Raw genomic sequence first — 24681 nt, forward strand, 5'->3', positions numbered from 1 at the left:
CAACTGACGAGCCAAAAAACAGACAGGGGAATTCCATATGGTTGCACCCCTAGATCAAGAGCTACGGGCGGTCAGTTGCTGCTGGGAGAGGGAGCCTCCTACTCCAAAAACAAGCTCCACATAAAGTGCCCAATCCCCAGTGGCCAGGCCTGGACACATTTATGTTTGTATGAGCAAAAATAAATGAACCCAGGAGGTGTGTGTGTATATGTACATATGCTTATAAACAAAACATAAGCATATGAAGCAACAAGAATTAAAGAATCAATTGTAGATGAGGGGTTGCAGAGGAGAAGTTAGAGACAGGAGCAGGAAGGGCAGAAGTGATGTACTCATGTATGAAGTTCTAAAAATATGTAACAACAAAACTGTATGGGTTCCACAAGTGTTTGGTGAATAAAACAGACTGCCCAGCTTAGATGCAAGGCTGTTGGTGCTGAAGGTATGACTCTTCCATGTTCCAAACAGGCCAAAGCTGGATAATCACAGGCACAGGATTCATTAACCAAGGTTTTGGGTTTTACTTACCCTGACTTCTCAGTAACAGCAGAGACCGCTTAGGAAGGTCTTTTCTGAGCAGCATTTGCTTAGGCCACACATTCTCTCTACAGGTTATTTCTACTAAAGGCTAAGCGGATGACTGCAATGATGAATAGCTCTTCTCACCAAAATTGTCAATTATAACTTCAGACAGCAAATTAAAGACCACAACAGGGAGTCACACTTAATGTAGGCAACAAAGCAAAGATGAATTCCCTGACATTTTACAAACCTGGAGACATCAGTTTGTATATACAAAACCCCACCTCATCACTTCAGTGAATTTCCAATCTTATTAAGTAACCCAAATAAATAGGTCTTTACCTGGCATGCGTGCGGCTTTACACCCGTGTGCTTTAGCATATGTATGCGGAGAGAGTACAGTTTAGGCAATGTCCTTCCACAGATAGAACATATAAACTCTCTCTTGGTTCGTCCCTTCTCAGATGATGCTCCTGATGCCTCGTTAGATGTGGAATTAGATGAAGATGACGTGGGTGCATCTTTTCTTGTATGTCGTATAAGGTGTGCTCGTAGTGAGGCACTATACTGAAACTGCTTCTTACATAACTAAAAAAGAAAAACAAAAGTTCTTCCTATATCAAATATTAAGTGAAACTCAATGCACATTTCAATTTTCCAATTCTGGTTATAATTATAAAAACAGACAAATTCATTGCTTAAAAGACAATATACATAAAAAGCCTACACTTAACATGCATACACAAAGGAAAGCCAAGGGTATATAAAACACTGTCTCAAAACAATAAAGAAAAATTAGAAATGACAACTAAAAAGTACTAGATACCATATTACACAGATGAAAAGTATAAGACTCCAGAGAGAAGGAAAACCTAAACACAGCACAGGAATATGTACTTTTTAAAATGATGAAGTTTTAAGAGGGGATATTTTGGAGCAAGCTTGAGTTGGGACTTAAAGGAATAGTAGGGTTTGTATGTTACTTGGGATAGAGGGATTTCCTAATCTGTGCTAAACCCTAGATTTGATCCCTGGCACAACCACCAAAAAAGAACTACATCAGGTCCCGCCCCCGCCGTCCCACTACCTGCCACCCCCTACTCCCCCCTACTCGGACTGACAAGTTGGCCAGGCTGTCCCGAGCGCCATGTCGGGTTCTTCTAGCGTCGCTGCCATGAAGAAGGTGGTTCAGCAACTCCGGCTAGAGGCCGGGCTCAACCGTGTGAAGGTTTCCCAGGCAGCTGCAGACTTGAAACAGTTCTGTCTGCAGAATGCTCAACATGACCCTCTGCTGACTGGAGTGTCTTCAAGTACAAATCCCTTCAGACCCCAGAAAGTCTGCTCCTTTTTGTAGTCATATATCTTGAGGTTTCTCAAACCACTTTTCATGAACCAGTGAATATTCAAGAGAACTAAGTTCGAAGTCTGTACAGAAGTTTCTCTTTAACACGTGCCATATACACAATCTTCTACTTGTCAGTCCTTAACATCTACCTCTCTGGATTTTCATGGATCTCTGTTTCACAAGGTTTAAGTGTTTTATATACACTGGCTGTAGCATACAAAAAAGCAGCATACAAACTTAAAAAAAAAAAAAAAACTACATCAGAACACACACAAAGAGTATTAGCAACATACCAATACCAAGAGATTGAGGTGGAAATCAAATAAGGACTAAAGAGAGTAGGAAGGTTAAGACTATGACAGTTGGGGCTGGAGACAATGGCTCAGCCATTAGAAGCACTGGTTGATCTTACAGAGGACCCAGGTGTCATTCCCAGCACCCACATGGCAACTCACCACTGTCTGTAACTCCAGCCTCAGGAGTTCTTCCACATTCACACAGATACACAGGCAAAATGTCAATGCACATAAAATAAAAATAAGTAATAATTTAAAGACTGTAAGACAGTCTTCAGTCTATCTTGTTGTTACTGGGGTTCAGGGAAGCTCTTACGTGATAAGCTGAGGATATGCATGTATGTATGTATGCATGCATATATGAATGTATGTACACTCACCATAAAAATGTATATATATATATAAAAAGAATCAGTCTCTTGACTCATTATCTCCATATTTTCATCTAGAATGAACACTTACTGCCTTGACGTTACACTTACTTGATGTTTCTTTTCTAATACCAAAAGAATGATACAAGCTGGTCCCCTCCTCATTCCCTGTTAATGATTCCTGTCATCTCACATTGGTAATAGAGTGATGTCACATTAATCAGCTAGTTCATAGAAAATCACTGTTTGTCTGACAGGCTCTCCCTCTGTAGTCTAGTCTGCCTAGAACTTGCATGAAGTGCAGGCTCTCCTCCTGCCTTAGAGTCTGAATGCTGGAATCAGAGTCACTATATTTGGATACTGGTGATGAATGCTATCAAATATGGACTCCATGATATACTTCGATCTTTCCTTTTTTATTTTCTGGTTTTGCTTATGTCTCTATTTACCAACTGGTCACTAAAAATCTTCCCCAGTTGTCTACTACGAGATTTAAAACACTTCATTAAAAACAGCACAATGCATTACCTTACTGAAATTCCTGAGAAGGCATTTTGTGTTGATAGCTGCCGGCTCGTCCCTACTTGGTATGTAGCTTTCATCCGGTCACCTCTGCTACTGCCCTAATGCCTTCCCTAAACTCTGCCTAGTTCACCCACTGTCTCTATTTCCTATGCCACGTTCATTAGTGAAACTGCCTGACAGCTGAAGTTTTAATAAGAGAAAACTTTGAAAATCTGCTACATCGGAATATATTTATTCTCACAGGCACGGAGAGCATGACTATGTTTTCTACATGGAATTCATTTCCCTCTATCATTTTAAAAATACTCCTTGTCTTCTAATTTTAATTCTTGCCTTTCTGAATTTCACTCCATTCATCCACATTCCCAGATTCAAATCGCATGATACTGCTTTTATACAGGTTTCTTGTCATCCAATGTTCTGAGCGAAACTGCCTTTTGTCTTTTTTCTGAGACAGAGTCTCTCTCAACTTGCCTCAAATTCACAGAAACCCATCTGCTGTTTCCTAAGTGCTAGGATCTAAGGCAGGTGCTAGCATGCCTAGCTCTGGACTAACATTTATGTTAGACCGTGGCTTCTTTGTTAACAATTTCCTTCTCTTTCCAGGCAGTGGTAGTATACACTTTTAATCCTAGCACTTGGGAGGCAGAGGCAGCATATCTGGATTCGAGGCCAGCCTGGTTCTAAGACAGCTAGAAATAGAGAAATTCTGTCTTGAAAAACAAAACAAAACAAAGAATTTCCTTCTTTCTGTGGTTCTCTTTTTAAAATTGCATGTAAGAGTGCTCTGTCTGAATGTGTGCCTGCATATCAGTGGAGGACATCAGATCTCATTACAGATGGTTGACAGCTGACATGTGGGTGCTGGGAATTAAACACAGAACTTCTGGAAGAGCAGCCAGTGCTCTTAACTGCCAAGCCATCTCTCTGACCCTTAAGAATTTCCTTCTTTCTATCCATGCTCTAGAAATATTACTTAAAAACTTAAAAACAATCTAATCTTCCCATTTCTTTCATTCCTGTTTTCTAATTTATTCTTTTGCTCTATTTTCTGAGACATTTTTTCAGTTGTACATCCCTTCCTTTCTGAGATACTTGTAACTATCTAGATCTTCCATTTACAATGGAGTCAAATCATTGTAAATCTACCATGCAGTAAAAAGTCTTCAGGTTAGATCACTGCCTATTGGAGACCACATGTATAGTGGTATATAGTGTATATGCTGTTTCCTCAATGTGCTTTTGTCTGCTGGTGTGCATCCAACACTGCCTTCATTACTCCTCCCTTTGCTGTGAACAAAGCACACGACAAAAGTAACTTACGGGAGAAAGGGTGCTAAGCAGCAGCACATAGACAAGCTCTCAGCTTCCTGACTGTGGACCTCATGTGAGCATAGGCTTCCTTCAAACTCTGGCTGCCCTGACTTTCATTACGGCCTGTGACACTGTTCTCTTCAACAGTGAGCCAGAATAACCTTCTTCCTGACACTCCTTTTACAGAGTATTTATCCCAGCAAGAGTCTAGAAAACTAACCTATGGAGCACTTACTCCACGACCCTCTTCAAATGACACAGTATGTATATCACTTATCACATGTAGTACTGTGCAAATGCTACATAATTAGTTGTTAGAACACTAATATCAAGAAATAATAAAGAGAACTGTACATATACAGTATTGGGAAAATTATAAACATTTTAAGAAAAAGTTTTATTTATGTGAAGAGTATTATTTTTCATGCATGCATGCATGTATGTATGTATGCCATGTGTATACCTGGTGCCTCCCGAAGTTTAGGAGTCAGATGCCCTGGAACTGAGTTAGTTGGGGAAGTTAGCGGGGTGGGCCCTAGAGCCATCAGTAGGAAGTACTGATGCGACCGCTGTGCTCTCAGTGTCAACCCTCGGCGCTGGCAGCAGTATGTTTAGGTCTTTGCTCCTGAACTTCAGACTTCTGCTTACAAAGAAAACATTCTGTCTTGGGGTTAATGCTTTGAGGAACTTGAGTAAAGACCTAGAAAAGGTTTCAATATTCCTTTCATTATACACTGTCTTCCCCAGAGTGGTTGGGATACTTTTCACCTCATGGGAAAAGAGATTCCTGACCAAGGGGTGGAAATGCAATCGCTCCTAGTCTCAAAGTAATCAGTACCATCAAGTCTGAGGCTTCTGTTGGTTCTGGGGTACGACTGTGATTGATTCTCAGCTTTATTGGATATCTAGTTCAAATTTACTGAAACACTTTGTACATTTATTGGCAGACAGAATTTAGCTGCCTCTTCTGCAACTTTACCTTTCTGTTTTGTTTTTACTTTTAAGATGTTTTTACTTTTATGTGCATTGAGTCTTCTGCCTGTATGTATGTGTGTACACTACACATGCCTACAGATGACTGTAGGGTGCTAGGACCCAAAACTCGATCCTCTGTAAGAACAACAAATGTTCTTAACTGTTGAGCCATCTCTTTACCCCAAGTTTGTTGTTTGAGAGAACAATCTTTTCATTGTCCTCTTTCTGAGGAAGTTCAGATGAAAAAATATTCAGGTGGGGCAAGTAAATAACACAAATCAGAATCTTTTAGCAATGTAAGAGTTGCACGGCTGGAGAGATGGCTCAGTGGTTAAGAGCTCAGACTGCTCTTCCAGAGGTTCTAAGTTCAATTCCCAGCATCCACATGGTGGCTCACAACCATCTGTAATGAGAACTGATGCCCTCTTCTGGTGTGTCGGAAGACAGCTACAGTGTACTCATATACGTTAAATAAAAAATATTAAAAAAAAAAAAAAAAAAAAAAGAGTTGCAGGCTGTGGTCATGCATGCCTTTATCCCAGCCCTTGGAAGTTTGAATTAGGAGGATTATCCCAAGTCCAAGGATAGCCTGAGCTACACTGTATGAATCCACCTTAAAAAAGAGAAAAAGAAAACAACGGTAGTCAGAACACCAGAGCAGTTGGTAAGATGGCTCCATGTATTGTGGGATCATTTCAGTTAGCTTTCTGGGTACTTACCGGACATTTGTAGTCTCTCGCTCTCTCATGTTTCAATGTATGCATTATAAAGGCATATCGTCTTGGAAACACCATCCCACACTCCCCACATTTATGAGGCGTTTCTTCGGCACTCTCCTTAGCATCCCTTTTGGGTTGTTTCATCTTTTTCCCTCTTTGAACTAATTTCTGGGCCACCTAGCAGACAGAAAACACAGACAATCTAAGAAAATACGTTTGGTTTCTTTTCAAGGGATGGTCTTGCTATGTAGCCCAGGCTTGCCTAGTCCTATGGAGCCTAGATGGCCTCAAAGCCACTGCAATCCTCTTCCTCACATGCATCGCCAGCCCAGTTTCTGTGTCGTTTTAAAGTCATGGGCCGTGACAGAGATTTCTTCTTCCTGTTCAGCCACTTCATACAAAGGGAAGACACGGAGCAGCCCCTGTTCAGATCATGGCACCCTTCATCTATCCCATAAGCATAGCCACTAAACTCTATTAGGAGAAAGTGTGGTAGTCAAATGGGAAAAGCGATATACATTTCTAATATAATACTTCAAGCAGTAAGCTGCCTCCCTGCAAGTATCCCCTCCCAGGTAAATTTTATTTTGGGCCTAAGTTTGTTACTAAAATAGAATGCCATCAGGGTTAAGCAGCAAAACCCAAACAACTTCATATTATACCTGTTGAACTGCTGACTTAGAAATGGCTTTCCGTTTCTGTAACTTTTTCTCCATGCCCTTGTGTAGCCGGATGTAGCCCCCTTCATTTACAGACCGCTGCCTAAGCCTGCTCCTGTAAGTATCATCATCCTGGCCGGAGTCTGTCTTTTCTGTAGCTTCAATTAGAGTTTCCTCGTCTTTTAAAGGTTGGCCCGAGCTCTGACTATGATCTGAAAAGTCTTTGGTACAGGTGTCCTCAGGTGATGTATCATTTCCTATATCACTGTCCTCTTGGGACGTGTTGATTACATTCTCTTCTGAGATCTTAGGAGGAACGCTAGCAACACCGCCGTCTTCTCTGACGACTGCAGACTCAAGCTCGGGCTGGTTACTTTCTGTTGCTAAGCTTGCAGCTCCCATTTCAGTGGGGGGATTGGGTATACATCCTGCGGGCGACACACTGGCTTCGGCCTCTGCAGAAACCTGAGGTGCAGGCTGCTGTCCTGGCTCCCCATTCTGCTCTGTTTCTGGCACTTCTCCATTTACCAGCAGTACAATTTCACAATGCCCAAGGTCACTTGACAAAGTCGTGGTGGCTTCATTCCTAGGGCCGGGTGGTGTTGCAGCTCCGTTGTGTGCTGCTAAGTCCTGAGTAGATGCGACTGTTTGAACTTCACCTTTCTTATACACTGTAAGTTGCTTCTCTTCCATTAGTTTATGTACACTTTCACAAATTTCTAAAACTTCTGACATGAAAAGGTGGCGAGCTAAGACAGCTACATCAGCCATGCTACAGAAGTCAAAACTTAGCACTGAAGTATAGGCAAATTCCAGCAAAGGAAGGAAGCTTGCTTTACAGAAACCTGTACGAAGCAAGAAAACCAAGGAGCAAGAAAGTCAGTCATCATAACACTACTTTGTAAGAATAATACAGATTTGTGACAAGAAAAAAATATAGTAAAAAGTCGGTTAGAACCACATATTCTACGATTAGCTGGCACTGGGGTTTCTTTCATTTCTGGTTGCTAGTAAACAACCTTGACTAGCTCATATCCAGGAGCTGAGTCTCTAAACCACTAATAAAAAAGAAAACAACATAAGACTTACTACCTCAAGAGTTGTTACAAGGCAGCCATTCTCAAACTGTACTCCTTAGAACCCTGGGGTTCCTCAATTCCCTTCAAGAAACAGAGGCTGGAGAATAGAGGGTAAAAAGGGGGAGGGGGTAGGAAAGTGAATAGACAGGGACAAAGCAACCTGTTCCTGCACCACTCCTCATTTATTACAGATAGCTGTATTTTCTAATAATAGTAGTCCATATAAAAACTTAAGTGAACAAAGTTCGATTCCTTGTCACTTTATTTTTTTAGATTTATTTTATCTTTATTTTTAAAGATTTGGTGCCAGTGACATGACTCAGTGGTAAAGGCACTTGATAACTCGAGACCAATTCCTAGAACCAACACAGTGAACTAGAGAACCAATTTCCACAAGTTGTCTTCAGACCTCTACAACTGTACCTACATAAGTGCCCACATAACTACGCCCACACTAAATAAGTGTACCAAAAACATAAACCAAGTGTGGGTATCTCTGTAATCTTTTAGTGTTCAGAAGTTGGAGCAAGAAGGAGCAGAAGTTCGAGAATACCTCTTGGGCTATACAGGATTCGAAGACAGTCTGGAATACACAAAACCTTATCTCAAAACAAACAAACAACAACAAAAAAAACAAACAAAAACCAAAAAACTATGATTTAAAACGAGGGCTACTAAGTATTTTCTGCAATGAATCAGTGATAAATACTGCAGTTTATAGTTAAAAGGCAGATTAAATGGCTATTGATGTCAATTTTCATTACACAAATAAAAGCACAGACACTGATTTATAGTTTGCTTATCCTAGATTCAAGTATTACTATATAATCATTAGTTAATACTATGAATACTGTTATTTTTTATAACAGAGTAAGTTCTTGGTACTTTACTTTCAGTAGTCATTATTAATTTTCTCTATATTATACATAGATAAAGATGAAATGTAAGAAACAAGCATCACACAGTGAGAGCCCCGAGTCTACTTCTACAGACAGATGATCATGAACTTGTGTAAGACTCCACGTGAAAGTCGGTGGCACAGCACGCCTGCCAATGACTTGGTTCAACACCCAGTTTTCTTCGTCCCCATCCAAAAAACAGTGCCTATTTTCCTCAAGTTTATTTTTCATGAACTTTTTAGGTTAACGTTATGAGGTCTTTATACATGTGTGCTTGTACTTTCTTTCCCTGTGTCCCCACCCACTAAACCCTTCCTCCTTCAGATGATACTCTTCCTCCTCCTAAAGTCTTCCTCACATGTCATATGTGTGCCATTACCCAATTTCTATCCCCTTTATGATCCTGTCCTCTCCTATGACCCCACCCCCTTCTAGTTTTGTGCAAGTATACACACTTTTAAATGTAAGTAATGCATATGAGAAAAAACATGCAGTATTTTTTTTTAACTTAAAGCAATTAAAAATTGTTACAAATGAAACAACAGTTAAAGAACCCACCACACTGGTAACACTGAATATCCTGGGGTGAATCTCAGAAAAATCTCAGACTTGTTTGAAATAAATGACACAAAATAGATAATTTGTCCTTAAAAGTGTCAGAAAAAGGGAATTTTTATTTTTGGATTTTGTGTTAAGAAAAGATCTCAGTATATAAACTAGACTGGCCTCAAACTGGAAGATATACCTGTCTCATCCTCTTCAGTGCTAGGATTAAAGTCATGTGCCAACACACCCAGCTCAAAGATAAAAATCTTTACTTAACAATGATTTGAAGTTCTAACCGCTGTCCTACAAAAGCACTGACTTCATTTTTCTCTGCAATGGCAGGAAGTTCCATTTTCTGCATACACCGCCTATTTACCCATTTATATTGATGGCCACCTAGTCTGGTTCCATTTCCTACCTACTATGACTAGTGAAGCAATAAACAGAGGTGTACAAGTGTCTGAAAGTTCATTTTTAGAGTGAGTATGTTTGTTTACATTATTTGTTTCTTTGAGACAGGATCCCTCTACATTACCCTGGTTGTCCTGGACCTGACTATATAAACCAGGCTGGCCTGTAACTGACAGAAGCCTGTCTCTGAATAATGGTACAGACCACCTTGCCCAGCAACTCCATATTTTTATAGTGGCTACACAAGTATACTTTCCAACTCCAGTGAATGAAAGTTCTTGCCTCACATTCTCACCAGTATCTCTTGTTGCTTATTTTCTTGATAATTGTTATTCTGACTTGGATGAAAAGAAATCTCAAAGCAGTTTGCAAACTTTAAAAAAATGTCCAGGTGTTTTGCTTGAATGTAGGTCTGTGTATTACTTTCATTCTGATGCCCTCAGAATATATGAGGTATCAGATCCCATAGAATGGGAGTTACAGATGGCTGTGAGGTGCTGTGTGAGTGCTGAAAATTGAACCTGGATTCCCTAGAAGAGCAACCAGTGCTCATAACTCCTGAGACATCTCTCCAACCTCTCAAACCAATTTTAATTCAAATTCCTCTCCAACCTCTCAAACCAACTTTAATTCAAATTCCTCTGAGGGGTAAGGGTGGTAACACTGGAGTTCAAGTATTTATTGGCATCTGTATTTCTGCTTTTGAAAACTGACTATTCAGTGCATTTAACTATTTGTCAAAATGGTGTGTGTGTGTGTGTGTGTGTGTGTGTGTGTGTATACTTGATTTTTGTAGTTCTTCATATAGCCTAGGTATTAATCCCAGTGTGATGTGAAGTTGTCAGAACTTCTTACCCATTCTCTATGTTGTTTCTTCACTATTGTTTTTTTCCTTTGCTTTTCAATTTCATGTTATCTCATTTGTTAATTCTTAGTATCACTGCCTGGGCTAAAAGTCCCTTTTAATAAAAAGTCCTTGCCTGTGCCAGTATCTTAAAGTGTTTTTCCCAGCAGTTCAAAGTTACATTAAGATCTTTGATCAATTTTTAAGTGATTATTTTGGTGAGACATATGGGTCTAGTGAACAATATGGATTCTGAACGAATCCATTTTGCCCCACACTGTTAAAGTAGCTGTTTTTGTTTTTTTTTTTAAATATATGTTTGTCAAAAGTAGTAGTTCTAACTTTGTAGTGTAGTGGATTGGCCTGATGCTGCTTGTATTCTAACACTAATACTGTGTCTTCAAGACCTGATTGTCCCAAAGAGTGTGCATGTAGACCAGCTTGATGCTTGACCTTGCCCCCAAGTTACTTCTAATTGGTGAATAAAGATGCTGCCAGTCAATAACTGGACAGAAGAGGCATAGGTGGGTTTTAGGCTTCCTGGGCCTGGAGGGTAGGAGAACCCTGAGGAATAGGGAAGAAGGTGAATGAAGAAGTCATTAGGTCAGTCATAAAAATGGGGCTCTGAAGGTTGGCCAAATGGAGTTAAGAGAGGCCCAGATGAAACATAGTAATAACTTGGGATTATCGATAGAAAAGAAGATTCTAATATCAGAGAGGGTAGATATCTGCCTATTTCTTGTGCTTTTTAAGGCTTATTGTAAATAATAAAAAAGTTGTGTGTCTTTTATCTGGGAACCGAATGATCAAGATAGAAACCCAGGATTAGGATTAAAAAATTTCTATAACAATATAGGTCCATAGGGCAGATATTATGATACCTCTAGCACTGATCTTTCTGCTGAAAAGACAATACAAATCCTATTTGTCTCTATTTAAGGACCCCATTTGTCTCCATTTTAAGGACCAGGCCTGATTTCAAAATAGGCCACAAGGCACCAGCTTCAGGAATAGACCATAAGTCCCAAAAAACTAAGTCATAGGATAGACACCAGCTCTAGGAACCATAAAATCCAGAATAAGACCATAAACCCCCTCCCAAAGAACATCCTGGGGATAACCACAAAAATGGGGAAATATTTTATCTCAGAATGGGCCATCTGCTCTGGGCAGCCCTATTTCATCACATGGTTGAACATCCATGACATAGAAATGCAGAGCGCTGACTACCTGTAAGCCACCCCTCCTACTACCCCCAGCACCCACCAATGAAATTTTAGGTTACCTAATCCTTCTAGAGAGTTCCCCCCAATTCCTAGAAGAAGGCCTGCATGGCTTTGTTAGGGGTTGCCATTTCAAAGAATGATTGGCCCCAACAGGCTGGTTGTTTCTGCAGAATAAATGCTCTTTGTTTTTACATGCTCCGGTCTTCTTTCAGCCATTTTGGACCCTTACACTGATAAGGATTGCTTTTGCTACTTGTGTTTTGGTTTCCATATAAATTTTAGGGTTCCTCCCCCCCTAGCTTTGTGAATGAGAATGTTATGGATTTTGATGGAGATTACATTGAATCTGTAGATTGCTTTGGGAAATATAACCATTTTTATAATCTTCATCCTGCCAAGTCCTTCATATGGCATTTCTTTCAATCTAATGTCTTCTTTTGTTTCTTTACACAGTCACCCAGGTCTTCTTACCCTCACACCCATACACCAAGCGTTTGCAGGCCTACTCTCCACACTCTGCTCCTTTCATACAGCAGCATATCCTCCTAAATCAGAGAGATCAATGTCCTTAAAGGAGATAAACTGTTAAAGAGACTTAATAGAGACAAAGAAAATGTTTTTATTCAAAGTATGTAAAATACATGAACAGAGGACATACAAGTTATTAAATCATATACTACTAATATCTACATTCTGATCTAAGTTCAAAGATCTACAAGGGGAAACTGAGTCCCCATGGAGGAAATAACATGGTTCCAAATGACAAAGTGTTTAAAATAATTGATGTGTTCAAAGTATCATTTAAAAAAAGAAGTTAAATTATTCAGATTCCGTGTGTTAAGAAATAATAGGCAAATAATTGTACTTCATTAGCTATTACACACACACACACACAAACACACACACACACACACACACACACACACACCCCAAAACATTTTCAGCTAGAAGCAACTTCTCTGTGACCTAGTGAGGAAAGGAGTCAGAATAAAATAAAATTTAATAAGTGCCCAAGTCGCAAGGCCCTGGGTTCAGTCCTCAGCTCCGGAAAAAAAAAAAGAAAAAAGAAAGCCCTAGTGACAAATTAAAAGTGCCCAAGTCCAGGGTTCTAAATCCACAGAATAAACACAGCTTCAACCCTACAGCTCCCTGCAGCGGGTACTTTCCAAAGGTAAGAGACAGGGGGCCCTGCTCTCAGGACAAACCTCCAGCAAAATTCAGAAGCAATGATTGCCAATTTCAATAACTTGGAGGGCAGCAGCTAGACACTACCATGACAGACAACCTGCATTAAAACTGAGCTCCCATGGGTACCTACAGACAAGGACAACTGCAGGCTAGGACGCCTCAATCTAACCAGATTCTACCAATTATTCAAGAAGACTCTATCAATGTTCCTCAAAGTGGTTTATAAAACAGAAAAGGAGGACTCACTGCACCAAACTCACTCCATGATGCTATCACACCCTAGTATAAACTGGCTAAGAGTGTGCAAACAGAAGATATAAAGAAAAACAACTGTAGACCACCTTTCCTAGTGAACACAGATACAAAACTTCTAAGCCAGGTATAATAACACATCTTTAATTCCAGGACAGCCAGAGCTACATTTTTTAGAGACCCAGTCTCTTAAAAAAATAAAATAAAGGAAAAGGAAAAAAAATCTGAACTATACTGTTGTAAACTAATACATTAAGGGACCAATTTGAACGCAGTACTCAGGAGGCAGAGGCAAGCGAATCTCTATAACTCTGAGTCCAACCTGTCTATACAGTGAGTTCCAGGATAGCCAGAACCACACAATAAGACCTTGCTCTGCCCACAAAAAAGACATTGATGCCTTGTGAACCAATTGGTTTGATTCCAGCGATTCAATCTTGATTCATCAAATTCAAACCAATAAAGCACAATACAGCACACAGCTATTACTGAAACAACATGACAGCAGGGCACGTTAGCCCATGTCTTAAATCCTAGCACTCAGGCTGGAGAGATGGCTCAGTGGTTAAGAGCACTGACTGCTCGTCCAGAGGTCCTGAGTTCAAATCCCAGCAACCACATTACAACCATCTGTAATGAGATCTGATGCCCTCTTCTGGTATGACTGAAGAAAGCTAGCTTATATATAATAAATAAATAAATCTTTTAAAAAAAAAAAATCCTAGCACCCAGGAAGCAATGGTTGGTATGTGAATTTCTGTGAGTTAAGGTCAGCATGGTTCACATAACAAGTTTCAGACTAACTAGTGCATTTATAGAGACCCCTTTGTCTAAAACAGGAAAGAAAAGAAATAAACTAACCACATAATGATCTTAATTGATAGCAGAGAGGACCTCTAACAAAGTTCCACATACTTTCATGATAAAAGCTCCAAATAAACTAGGAATGAAAGGAACATATCTCAGCATAACAAAGGCCATCTATCTACAGCAAACCTGTAGCCAGCATTGTACAAAAGGAGGACTATCTAGAATGAGAGCAGAAATTGCTGTCCACTCTCCATTTTTTCTGAATATACTGCCTGAAGTCTTAGAACAATAAAGCCAGAGAAAAAAGTACAAATCATAAAGTCAGGAAATTATCCTTACTTGCAAATGACATGATTCTATACTTAGACTCTAAAAAAGTAAAAAAATAAAAAACCATCAGATACTATAAACATGGAAAGGCTCTACCCTGTTCACAGGGTAGCAGAACAAACACTGTCTAAATACTAACTGAAGCAGAACAGACTTTGACACAATCACATTCTTTTACAGAACTAGAAAAAACAATTCTGCTCTGAAATTATATTATAGAGCCACAGTAACAAAGACAACAACTAAAACCATGGTGCTGGCACACAGACAGAATCCTGCAACCTCAGTGGTCCAAACACTGAACTTCAGGTTGGTGACAGACTGAGAGAACTGACCTCAGAAAAAGTGGAAAGAACTGGTAAAAGCAATAGAAAAAGACATCTGATGGAGACCCTATATAAATATATTCACTAACAAGTACCTTCACCACACACACATTACACATACAAGTACAAAATATAAAATCCCATGTTCCACAAAATGAGATGATATTAAATAGGTAGTTTCAAAGTACATTTTCCCCGATGTAATAACACTCAATTATAGATTTTTCTCCAGCTGTTTTATTTCAACTCCAGAAACCGTTCTGCTACAGTTCCCTGGCCTAACCTAAGAGGCAGTGGTAAGAAGATGGCCTGCCCGACAGGCTTCGTTGCCCACACCTTCAATCTGTGCTTGGGGGCAGAAGCAGACAGGTCTCTGAGTTCAGAGGCCAGCCTAGTCTATAGTGTGAGTTCGAGGACGAGGACAGGGGCTACAAAGAGAAACGAAACAAACAAAAATAAATGACAGTTTTTGCACAACAGTCTTAGATTTCTTGCTTTAAAGGGGACTTTCTCTTGAGAAAACGGGCCTCTAGTCTTGTATCAATTCTATTTGTTTGGAAGATACATTTCTATTTATCTTCTAGACTCTACTTATTAACAAAGAGCAAAGGGTATTAGAAAAAGCTTACCAGAAAGATCCACGACAGCCTCGTGACTAGAAACTGCTCCTTTCTCAATAAAAAGATCTCGAAAATATTCACTATTAGCTGAGAGAACAGACTTATGAGCTTTGTACTCCTCCCCTTCAATTAACAATGTGACATCACAGAACTGGTTGGAAAGTCTCTGTTCATTCAGCTGCTTCAGAACTGCCTGGCAATGTTTTGGAGAAGACCGTTTTACCACTCCTTTGGTGTCAACCTGTCAAAATATGTTTGAGATAAGAGGTATATTATATATCACCTATATATACCCATTACTTTTAGCAAACAATTTATTATTCTTTCTTTGTCATCTATTTACATAAAATATATCACTATTTCCTGCCTTTTTAAAAGACAGGGTTTCTCTATGTAGCTTTGGCTAAGTCTGAGTTCATTAGACCAAGGTGGCCTAGAACTTCTCCTGCCTCTGCCTCCCAAGGGCTAGGATTAAAGACATGAGCCCCAGGACCCAGCCACAATGTTTTACTTGATCCTACAAAGAAACCTATCCTCCTTTTGTTGCCTCTTCTTTCTGGTCAAACATTTGATGATGCATGACACTAATGTAGCCTAAAGCAAAACAAATGAATAAGTAAACAAACACACCCAAAACCTAGCCAGGACTTAGGCATGGTCGCACCTGTCTTTAATTCCAGCATTTGGGAAGTAGAGGCAGGTAGGATCTGAGTGCCAGGCTATCCTGGTTTACACAGAAAGCTCAAGGACAGCCAGTGATACATAAAGAGATCCTGTTTCAGAAAGAACAATAATAAAAACATAGAAAGGAAGAGAGGGCTGTGGCTTGGTGGGTAGGGTGTTTACCTAACATATATGAAGGCCTATGTCAGCACCTCATAAACCACAATCTGTGGAACATGTCTGTAATCCAGCACTAACACAGAGGCAGAAGTATCAGAACTTCAAGGTCTTCATCACCTGTGAAACTATGTTCAAGGTCAACATTGACTACATGAGACCCTGTGTCAAAAACACTCAACAAGCAGAAGTCCCAGTTTAAGCAATTTTTTATCTTGTTAGGTGACCCACAGTCTAACTCAGAAAAATATTCTATATTCCTGTGTCAATGCATCATTACAAAAGGGAGAAGTTAAAATTAAGACACTAATTACAAACGCATAGGCTACATTAATGGTGAAAGCATTGTGTTCAATGAAGAGTAACAACTGGCTTACATTTAGCTCATTGAGCTTATGTAAACAATTAACATGTCTTACACAATAAGCTTTACTTTAAACCGGCAGTTCTCAACCTGTGGGTACTGGCCCCTTTCATGGGGGTCGAATTATCAGTTATCCTGCATAGTAGATATTTACATTATAATTCATAACAGTAACAAATTACAGTTATGAAGTAGCTATAAAATTATATGGATGGGGGTCACCACAACACGAGGAACTGTATTAAATGGTCTCAGCATTAGGAAGGTTGAGAACCACTGCTTTAAACAAATACATCCCTTTCTTCAGCTCCCATAGTCAACAGTGTTGATGTTTTAGATAAACAAGCAAACAAATCATAACATAAAAACCTCAAAAACTGAAAGGTGGATATAAAGTACCACTTACAAATACAAGTTCATGTTTAGATACTGGCTTCTTTTTTGAAGTCTTGGAGGCTGTGGTTGGAGGGGAAGTAAAGTTGCTCAGATCATCCTCTGACTCATTACTTTCTTCTCCAGATTCAAGGTCCAATCCCAATTCTTCCAACATTTCTGAAGCATCTGATATTGGACGGGAGCGATCAAGTTTCTCCTGACATTTGCTACACTGTTTTATGTAATCTTTTACTTGCTTTAATATACCTTCAGTCAAAAAACAAAACAAAAACAATACATCAAATTTAAGTGTTCCTACTTGAAAATGCCTCATTTAATGTACACAACTATTTATATTCAGATGTTCACTCACATCCATTAAAAATGAGTAAATTCTTTAGAATGTGAGATAATAATAAAAATTATCTCAAAATATAAGTATAGAGGCTGGGGATTTAGCTCAGTGGTAGAGCGCTTACCTAGGAAGCGCAAGGCCCTGGGTTCGGTCCCCAGCTCCGAAAAAAAGAACAAAAAAAAAAATATATATATAAGTATATAAATGTTGGTTTGTTTCCACATTGAGGAAGACTTTTCTTGTTCATTACCAAGTATGTAATTTACTTTGTCATGAGATGATTATATATCCCTGTCCATTTTTGTGTGCATTACAAGGTATCCATGAAATAAAACAGTTACATGCTACATAATTATGTTTCTGTTAGCTATGCATCAAATATATGACAATGCTATTGTAATATAGCCCATACCCCTAGATTCATTTAAGTACAGTCTGTGTTCACAAAACTATGAAATCACCTAATATATTCCTCAGTACCTATTTTATTATTGTTAAATATACGTGAAACAGATACTCAACTATCATGACCTATATAGAGTTAATATGTCTCAAGGTTCATGCAGAAATAAGTCTATTGGGCTGGAAAGATAGCTCAGCAGTTAAGAGTGCTTATTGCTTTTCTAGAGAACCTGAATTCAGTTCCTAGCCCATCAAAAAGCAGTTCACAACCATCAACTCCAGTGGATCTCTCTTCTGACCCCTGTGGGAATGCACACCCACATGGCACATATGCATATACACAAACAAAAATGGGGGCCCTGCCTTTTTTTTTTTTTTTCTTTTTGAGACAGGGTTTCTCTGGAACTTACTCTGTAGACCAGGCCGGCCTCAAACTCCACCTCCAGGTCCTCCCAAGGATTACAGGCATGTACCACCACTACCCAGCAAATTAAATTAGGTGAAATTTAATTTGAAATAAAATAAATAAAGAAATAAATTTGTTATTGACATTAAGCCTTTCAGATACTAGCATACCACTGTTGGTCTCTAGGTCTATGCCTTTTGTAAATACTTCTTGAATAAACTTATATACTGAACCTTAAGCTGTGTGTGTGTGTGTGTGTGTGTGTGTGTGTGTGTGTGTGTGTATACACATGCACTAACTTGGTACTGCATTATAATAGAGCATTAAAGATTGAATAACTTGTAATGAGAGCTTATTTAGTCAGTTCCTGAGGCCAGGAAGCATGAAACTAAAGGCCAACATCTACTTCAAAACTACTACTACTACAACTAAAGGCACACCTGCTTCCTAACAGCAGAAAAATTATGGCAACCAACAGCTAAAGGCTGACTCCTCTGTCATTCCAAACATATTCTCCATAACAAACGTCACTCTTGTTATAATGACATTAATTACTTAAAGGTATCTGTGATGGCTTATATAAGCTCAGCCCAGGGAGTAGCACTATTAGAAGGTGTGGCCCTGTTGGAGTAGGTGTGCCACTGTGGGTGTGGACTATAAAACCTCATCATAGCTGCCTGGAAGTCAGTCTTCCACTAGCAGCCTTCAGATGAAGATGTAGAACTCTCAACTCTGCCTGCATCATGCCTGTCTAGATGCTGTCATGCTCCCACCTTGATGATAATGGACTGAACCTCTGAACCTGTAAGCCAGCCCCAACCAATGTTGTCTTTATGAGAGCTGCCTTGGTTGTGGTGTTTGTTCACAGCAGTAAAACCCAAAGACAATACTGAATTTCTAATATATGAATTTTGGGTTAATACATTCAAAACCACAGCAAGTAAGTCTACTGTGAATCAATAGATTTGGCAAAGTCCTAGGTTCAGTAGATCACTGTAGAAGTGAATATTTGTTCAAGACAGGGATTCTCTGTGTAGCCCTGTCTTTCTTGAACTCAGAGATCTGCCCCTCTCTGCCTTCTGAGGACTGAGATTGCAGGAGTATACCACCACATATAAAATAAAAACCTATTTCTGAATTTATTAGTGCAGTGAACAGACTTTTTCTATAAAATGTATTTACTATGTGTGTGCTTGATCATGCCATAGCATGTGCGTGAAAGGGCAACTTTCAGAAGTTAGTTCTTAGTAAAGGTTCCAGGGACTGAACTCAAACTGAGAGGCTTTGCAGCAAGTGTCTTTATCTGCCAAGCCATCTGACCAGCCTTAGTGCAACGACTTTAAAACTTTTCTTAAAGGCCACTCCTCTTTTTTTAAGGTATATTTTCATTTTATGTGTATGAGTAGTTGGTTTCATGTATGCATTACATGTGTATGCAAGGAGACCATGACAGAATGTTGGTTCTCATGGAACTGGAGTTATAGATGAGCATAAGTTGCCATGTTAGTGCTAGAAACTGAACCCAGGTCTTCTGCAAGATCAGCAAGTGCTCACCATTTTTCTATATCCTCAGTACAAATGCTTATGTATAGGATGTATTACTGTTGTGAAGGTTGAAGATATGCCTTTGGGGCTGGAGAGATGGCTCAGGTGCTAGGAGCCATCTTGTAGTCACTAGTGCTCTTGTAGTCAACGTAGGGATGCATAATTAGTGTTTTGGGAGACATATTGGAGGAAAGATGATCATATCTATTGTATACATGTATACAAAATCCTTCAAAACATTTAAAAAGAAATGGACAGTTGGAGGGATGGTTCAGTGGTTTAAAGCACTTTCTTGCTCTTGCAGAGGACTCAGGTTTGTTTCCCAGTACCCAACATGGTGGATCATAGCCACCTGTAACAGGATCCTATGCCCTCTTCTAATCTCTGTGAGCATCAGGCATGTACATACGTAAATAGACAAAACAAATAAACCTCAAAATAAAAAAATGTTATCAGTTGACTGTGTTCAAGGAGTGCTAGAGAAATGTCATCAGAAGTATCTGAATAAAGATGAAAATGGCAAGAAAATCTATGTCCCTGTCTACTACAAGAATGTCTGGGAACTATTTTATGACTTTACTCTTGGGCTCAACTCCTAAGAAAATGACAAGATGAAAGTCAGAAGTAGCTCCGCCAATGGGAAATGAAGAAGCCAGATTTTTTTAAAAAATCATATAAAATATACTTAAATTTGTCTACCTAGTGTTTTCTAACACTAATTCACCATATGATTTCTCTAAAAATTTCTTTTAAACCAGATGGTGGTGGCACATGCCTGTAATCCTAGCACTCAGGAGACAAAGGCAGGCGGGTCTCTGAGTTTGAGGCCAGCCTGATCTACAGGGTGAATTCTAGAACAGCCAAGAGTACACAGAGAGACCCTGTCTGGGGGAAAAAAATAATAATACTTTCTTTTAAGAATTACCATAAATAAATGTAAATGTTTTGCCCACTCATACATATGTGCACTATGTGTTTGCCTACTGCCCACACAAATCAGGAAAAACTCCAGTCCCTTAGAAAAGGAGGTACAGATGGCTGTGAACCACTGGGCAGTGCCAGGAACTGAACCTGGGTTCTCTAAAAGAGCAACAAATGCTCTTATTCACTGGGCTCTCTCCAGTCCCAAGATTTCTCTTTTAAAAATGCTCAAATATAGCAGAATTTTTTCTCTATCATGCTCTAAATCTTGCAATTACTGTTAAGATTTTATGTGGTGAGACAAAATACTTCAAAAATAGTGTTTAAATCCCTGTGTGTAGAACAATTTTTACCCCTCTGAATTAGACACAATGTCAATCAATTGTCAGAGATTTCAATAGGAATTATTCCTCCTGTTTTCATCCAGAGCTTTGATATTACTGCTCATCAATAACAAAACAAAGACACCCCCCAAACCCCCAAAGCCACAGCCAAACAAACAGCACTAAGCCTGGTACCATGGGGCATGCCTTTAATCCAATAAGGCAGAGATAAGATCCCTGCAAGTTTGAAGCCATCCTGATCTTCACAGAAAGTTCCAGGACAACCAGATTGATAGAGACCCCATCTCAAACTAAAATAAAAGAAGATAAAATAACGGCACAGAAAAATTAACAGCATGTTTTATGAGGGCATCATATAATCACTGCCAAGGGCATGTCTTGATGCAGACAGTTAAGATACGATGGCTGGGTGCTCTTCTGAAAATAACTATTATCCAATGAGAAACACTTAAACTACATATCCAAAACATGAGGCTGAGGCATTTATATCTATACTGTGCTTAGTCTTTCTGCCTCTTTTATGTTGGTACTCCAAGCATTTACCAAGCTCCACCTCCCAGTAATTCTCCTTTTACATTTAGGGAAACAATGATTTTTATGGCTCTTCAGTGAAAGTTTCTATATTTTCCCAACAAGGTCCCTGAGATAGTTCTTTGGATGTCAAGTTATTCATAAAAGATTGCTCATAGAGTATAGAGTCGGAGAGAAATAAATTCTACATTGAGCGCCGTCTGTAGCCCAAAAATTATTAAAAAAAAAAAAAAAAACTGGCTCTGAGATGACCCAATAGTCATCTGAAGATTGAGTCATCTAAAGAGCCAGAGGACCAGTGTTCAATTCCCAGCACCCACAGAGTGGTTCACAACTCCCTCTAATTCCAGTTATTCTGAAGGATCCAATGTTCTCTCCTGGCCCTCAGAAGTACCAACTACACAAGTGGTACACAGATAAACATGCTGGCAAACACCAATACCCGAAATAAAGAAATATTAAGTATCAACAGGATGTCACAAAATTCCATATCTGACTCCTGTGATGGGACAGTCATATGCAGGCACACTAACATTATTGTTTAAAACTGCCTCAAGGTAAGTGTATAAACATAACACACATAAAACATATGATCCTTTGTGTTTTCGAATAGGGCTGTTTCCTTAAGACATCTCATTATATGTATACATAATATGTCCTAACTTGTAAACAATTAATTAAAAAACTTCTAGTCGGGCTGGAGAGATGGTTCAGAGGTTAAGAGCACCGACCAACTGCTCTTCCAGAGATCCTGAGTTCAAATCCCAGCAACCACATGGTGGCTCACAACCATTTGTAATGAGATCTGATGCCCTCTTCTGGTGTGTCTGAAGACAGCTATTGTGTACTTACATATAATAAATAAATAAATACATCTTTTAAAAAAAGGAAAAAACTTCTAGTCTAGCCTGGCACAGAAAGACCACTGTCTCAAATAAAAACAAAACACAAACAACAAAACCCTGTTCCTGAACACTTCAGTCAAGCATCCTTAGTGAGCGCTCATTTAACAAAAGCAGCCTGTGAACTTTCTTGCACTGGAACAGGGTTTTGTTTGTTTTTAAGACAGGATCTCACTATGTAGCTCTGGCTGTCCTGGAACTCAGAGATCAGTCAGTCTGCCTGTGCCTCCCAAGTGCTGGGATTAAAAGCATGAGCCACTATACAGGGTCAGGGATTTTGCTTTTGAACCTCAGCAAATATAAATGCTTCAATCTATGATGGTATTACAATTCCAATTATGATGTTCTGGAAATACCTTTAAGTGTAATACAAATATAATTCACCCAATCTATCAAACATCACAGCTGTGTAGAGCACTGTAGAGTATTGGACATTTACCAGTTATCACCTGCTGATAGGGAATTCTGATTATGCTGCATGCTTAGAAAGACTATATTGACATAGTCCTACCCTGGGGAGGGGAAGGGAGATAAGAAATCTTAGAGCAGGCAAAAAGTACAAGAAATTAGTAAAATGAGACATTTTAAATTTAGACAAGGTCTCACTGGGTAGACCAGGCTGCCTCTGCCTCTCAATATGAACAATATGCAGCCATGATTCTAATTTTACTCCTCACAGTTACATCTCCTTGGAAATTTAATTCAGATTTCTTGTGGGGGTAAACCAGTCTGGTCTCCAATGTGCAGTGATCCTCTGGCCTCTGCCTCTGGAACAATGGAAGTACTGGTATCATATAGGCCTGACTTAACTCAGGTTTTTTTTTTCCCCCAGCTCATTTATTTATTTGTTTTGTTTTTTGGTTTGGTTTTTTTTGAGACATGGTTAGCCGTGGCTACACTGAATATATTCTATACACCAGGCTGGTCTTGAACTCAAAGATCTGCCTGCCTCTGCCTCCCAAGTCCTTAGATTGAAAGCATAGACTACTGCATCCAGCTTATTTCAAGTATTCTTTAAAAAACAAAACAAAGGACTAGGAGATCACATGAACTGCTAGGGAAGATGGCTAGCAGTTTAGAGCACTTGTTGCTCTTTCAGAGGACCAAGGTCTGATTCCAAGCACACACAGGGCAGCTTACAATCATTCATAACTCCAGTTCTAGAAATTCCGTTTGACCTCTGTGGGCTCCAGGCACACACTTACATTCAAGCAAAACACCAATACACACAAAATAATCTGAAATGTAATTTGAAATATAAGTTCCTAAAATGGGATCAGTGACAAAGTTAATAAACCTAACAAAAATTAAGAGTCTAGGACAAATGAGATGGCTCAAGAAATAAAGGCCCTCGCTGCCAGCCCTTGTCTGCAGGAGTACACATACACACACCACACACAGCAAATAAAATAGAACTAAAAAGCTCACTAGAAAGATTAGAGGGACTGGTGAGACAGCTCAGTACTAAATAGTACTTTTGCTCTTTCAAATGACCAGGGTTCAATTCTCAACAACTACATGGTGTCTCAGGCATCTGTAATGTAACTCCAGTTCTAAATCCAATGCCCTTCCCTGACCTTCGTGAGCAGCTGGTATACACACATTCAGGGGAAACATTCACACACATACAATTAAAAAAAAATCAAAAAGAAAAAACTTAAGCTTTTCTGTCCTCATCTGCTTTCCAAGGGATCAAAAAGTGTTAGGGTCACTATATTCTGAATCCCAAATAATCAATTAAGTCAGATCTGGTGGTTCAGGTCTGTAATCTCAGCTAGTGAGGCATTCAGAAACTTAACTCAAGGTCAGCCTGAGTAACTTAGTTAGTTAGTCAAAAAGCCAGTTACCTTATCTTTTCTCAACATATACAATGTAACAGTTCCCGGGGCCATTTTCACAAAATAAAGGGAACATTAAAGCATTAGGAAAGAGGATCCCACATCATCACCGTAATTGGTGCGCCAGGGGTGTAATCTCAACACGTGAGAGACTGAGGTGGGAGGATTGCCACAGTAAAACAAGAAAAAATGTGACCAAAATGGCATAATCTTCCCAATAAAACTTCTTATGGTATGTTGGTCTTGTGCCATCTCCCAAAAAGAGAAGAATCTGACAGTCTTTACGGCTGCCTAATGCTCTAAAACCCGGACTCACGACGACTGCGCACCTTTACTCCTAATAACCACATTATTCCTTTTTTTCTATGTCGCAGTTGGAAGAATCAGAGAGATTTGGACCAAGCCTAGCGGCCAAATCCGAGCGGCACTCAACTGGAGACTGCTGCCAGGGTTTGGGCCAGCCTTCAAAGGCATAAGGAAGAGAGACGGAAGGTTTGCCTCTGCGTCCAGGCCTCCCACCATCCCCCAGGGGCCTGAGGGGGCGGACCCAGATAGGCCGCGCCACGCCCTCCGCCCGCTGGCCCGGCCCCGAGGGAAGCCC

The 24681-nt window shown here is 39.6% G+C and overlaps 1 protein-coding gene, 1 non-coding gene and 1 pseudogene across 5 annotated transcripts in view; 1 reads left to right on the forward strand and 2 right to left on the reverse strand.

Annotated features, from left to right (window-relative positions):
* The window catches only part of Zbtb11 (zinc finger and BTB domain containing 11), a 46351-nt gene that overhangs the window by 20888 nt on the left and 782 nt on the right, over nucleotides 1-24681 (reverse strand). For 3 of the 4 annotated variants that reach the window (XR_015632779.1, XR_015632780.1, NM_001107097.1), the window contains 5 exon segments: nucleotides 16868-17103; nucleotides 15267-15498; nucleotides 6730-7571; nucleotides 6068-6244; nucleotides 865-1110 (listed from right to left, as the gene is read on the reverse strand). Coding sequence is in view for 2 of the 4 variants with exons in the window: in NM_001107097.1 (NP_001100567.1) it covers nucleotides 865-1110; nucleotides 6068-6244; nucleotides 6730-7571; nucleotides 15267-15498; nucleotides 16868-17103 (1733 nt within the window). In the remaining 2 variants the exon portion in view is untranslated. 4 annotated transcript variants of the gene reach the window in all.
* On the forward strand, nucleotides 1586-2106 carry Gng5-ps4 (G protein subunit gamma 5, pseudogene 4; annotated as a pseudogene).
* LOC120095738 (small nucleolar RNA SNORA29) lies at nucleotides 6442-6575 on the reverse strand. Its single transcript, XR_015633788.1, has one exon. It is a non-coding gene; the product is annotated as a small nucleolar RNA SNORA29 (small nucleolar RNA).

Source organism: Rattus norvegicus, chromosome 11 (assembly GCF_021556685.1).
Source record: "Rattus norvegicus strain SHRSP/BbbUtx chromosome 11, alternate assembly SHRSP_T2T, whole genome shotgun sequence".
Lineage (NCBI taxonomy): Eukaryota > Metazoa > Chordata > Mammalia > Rodentia > Muridae > Rattus > Rattus norvegicus.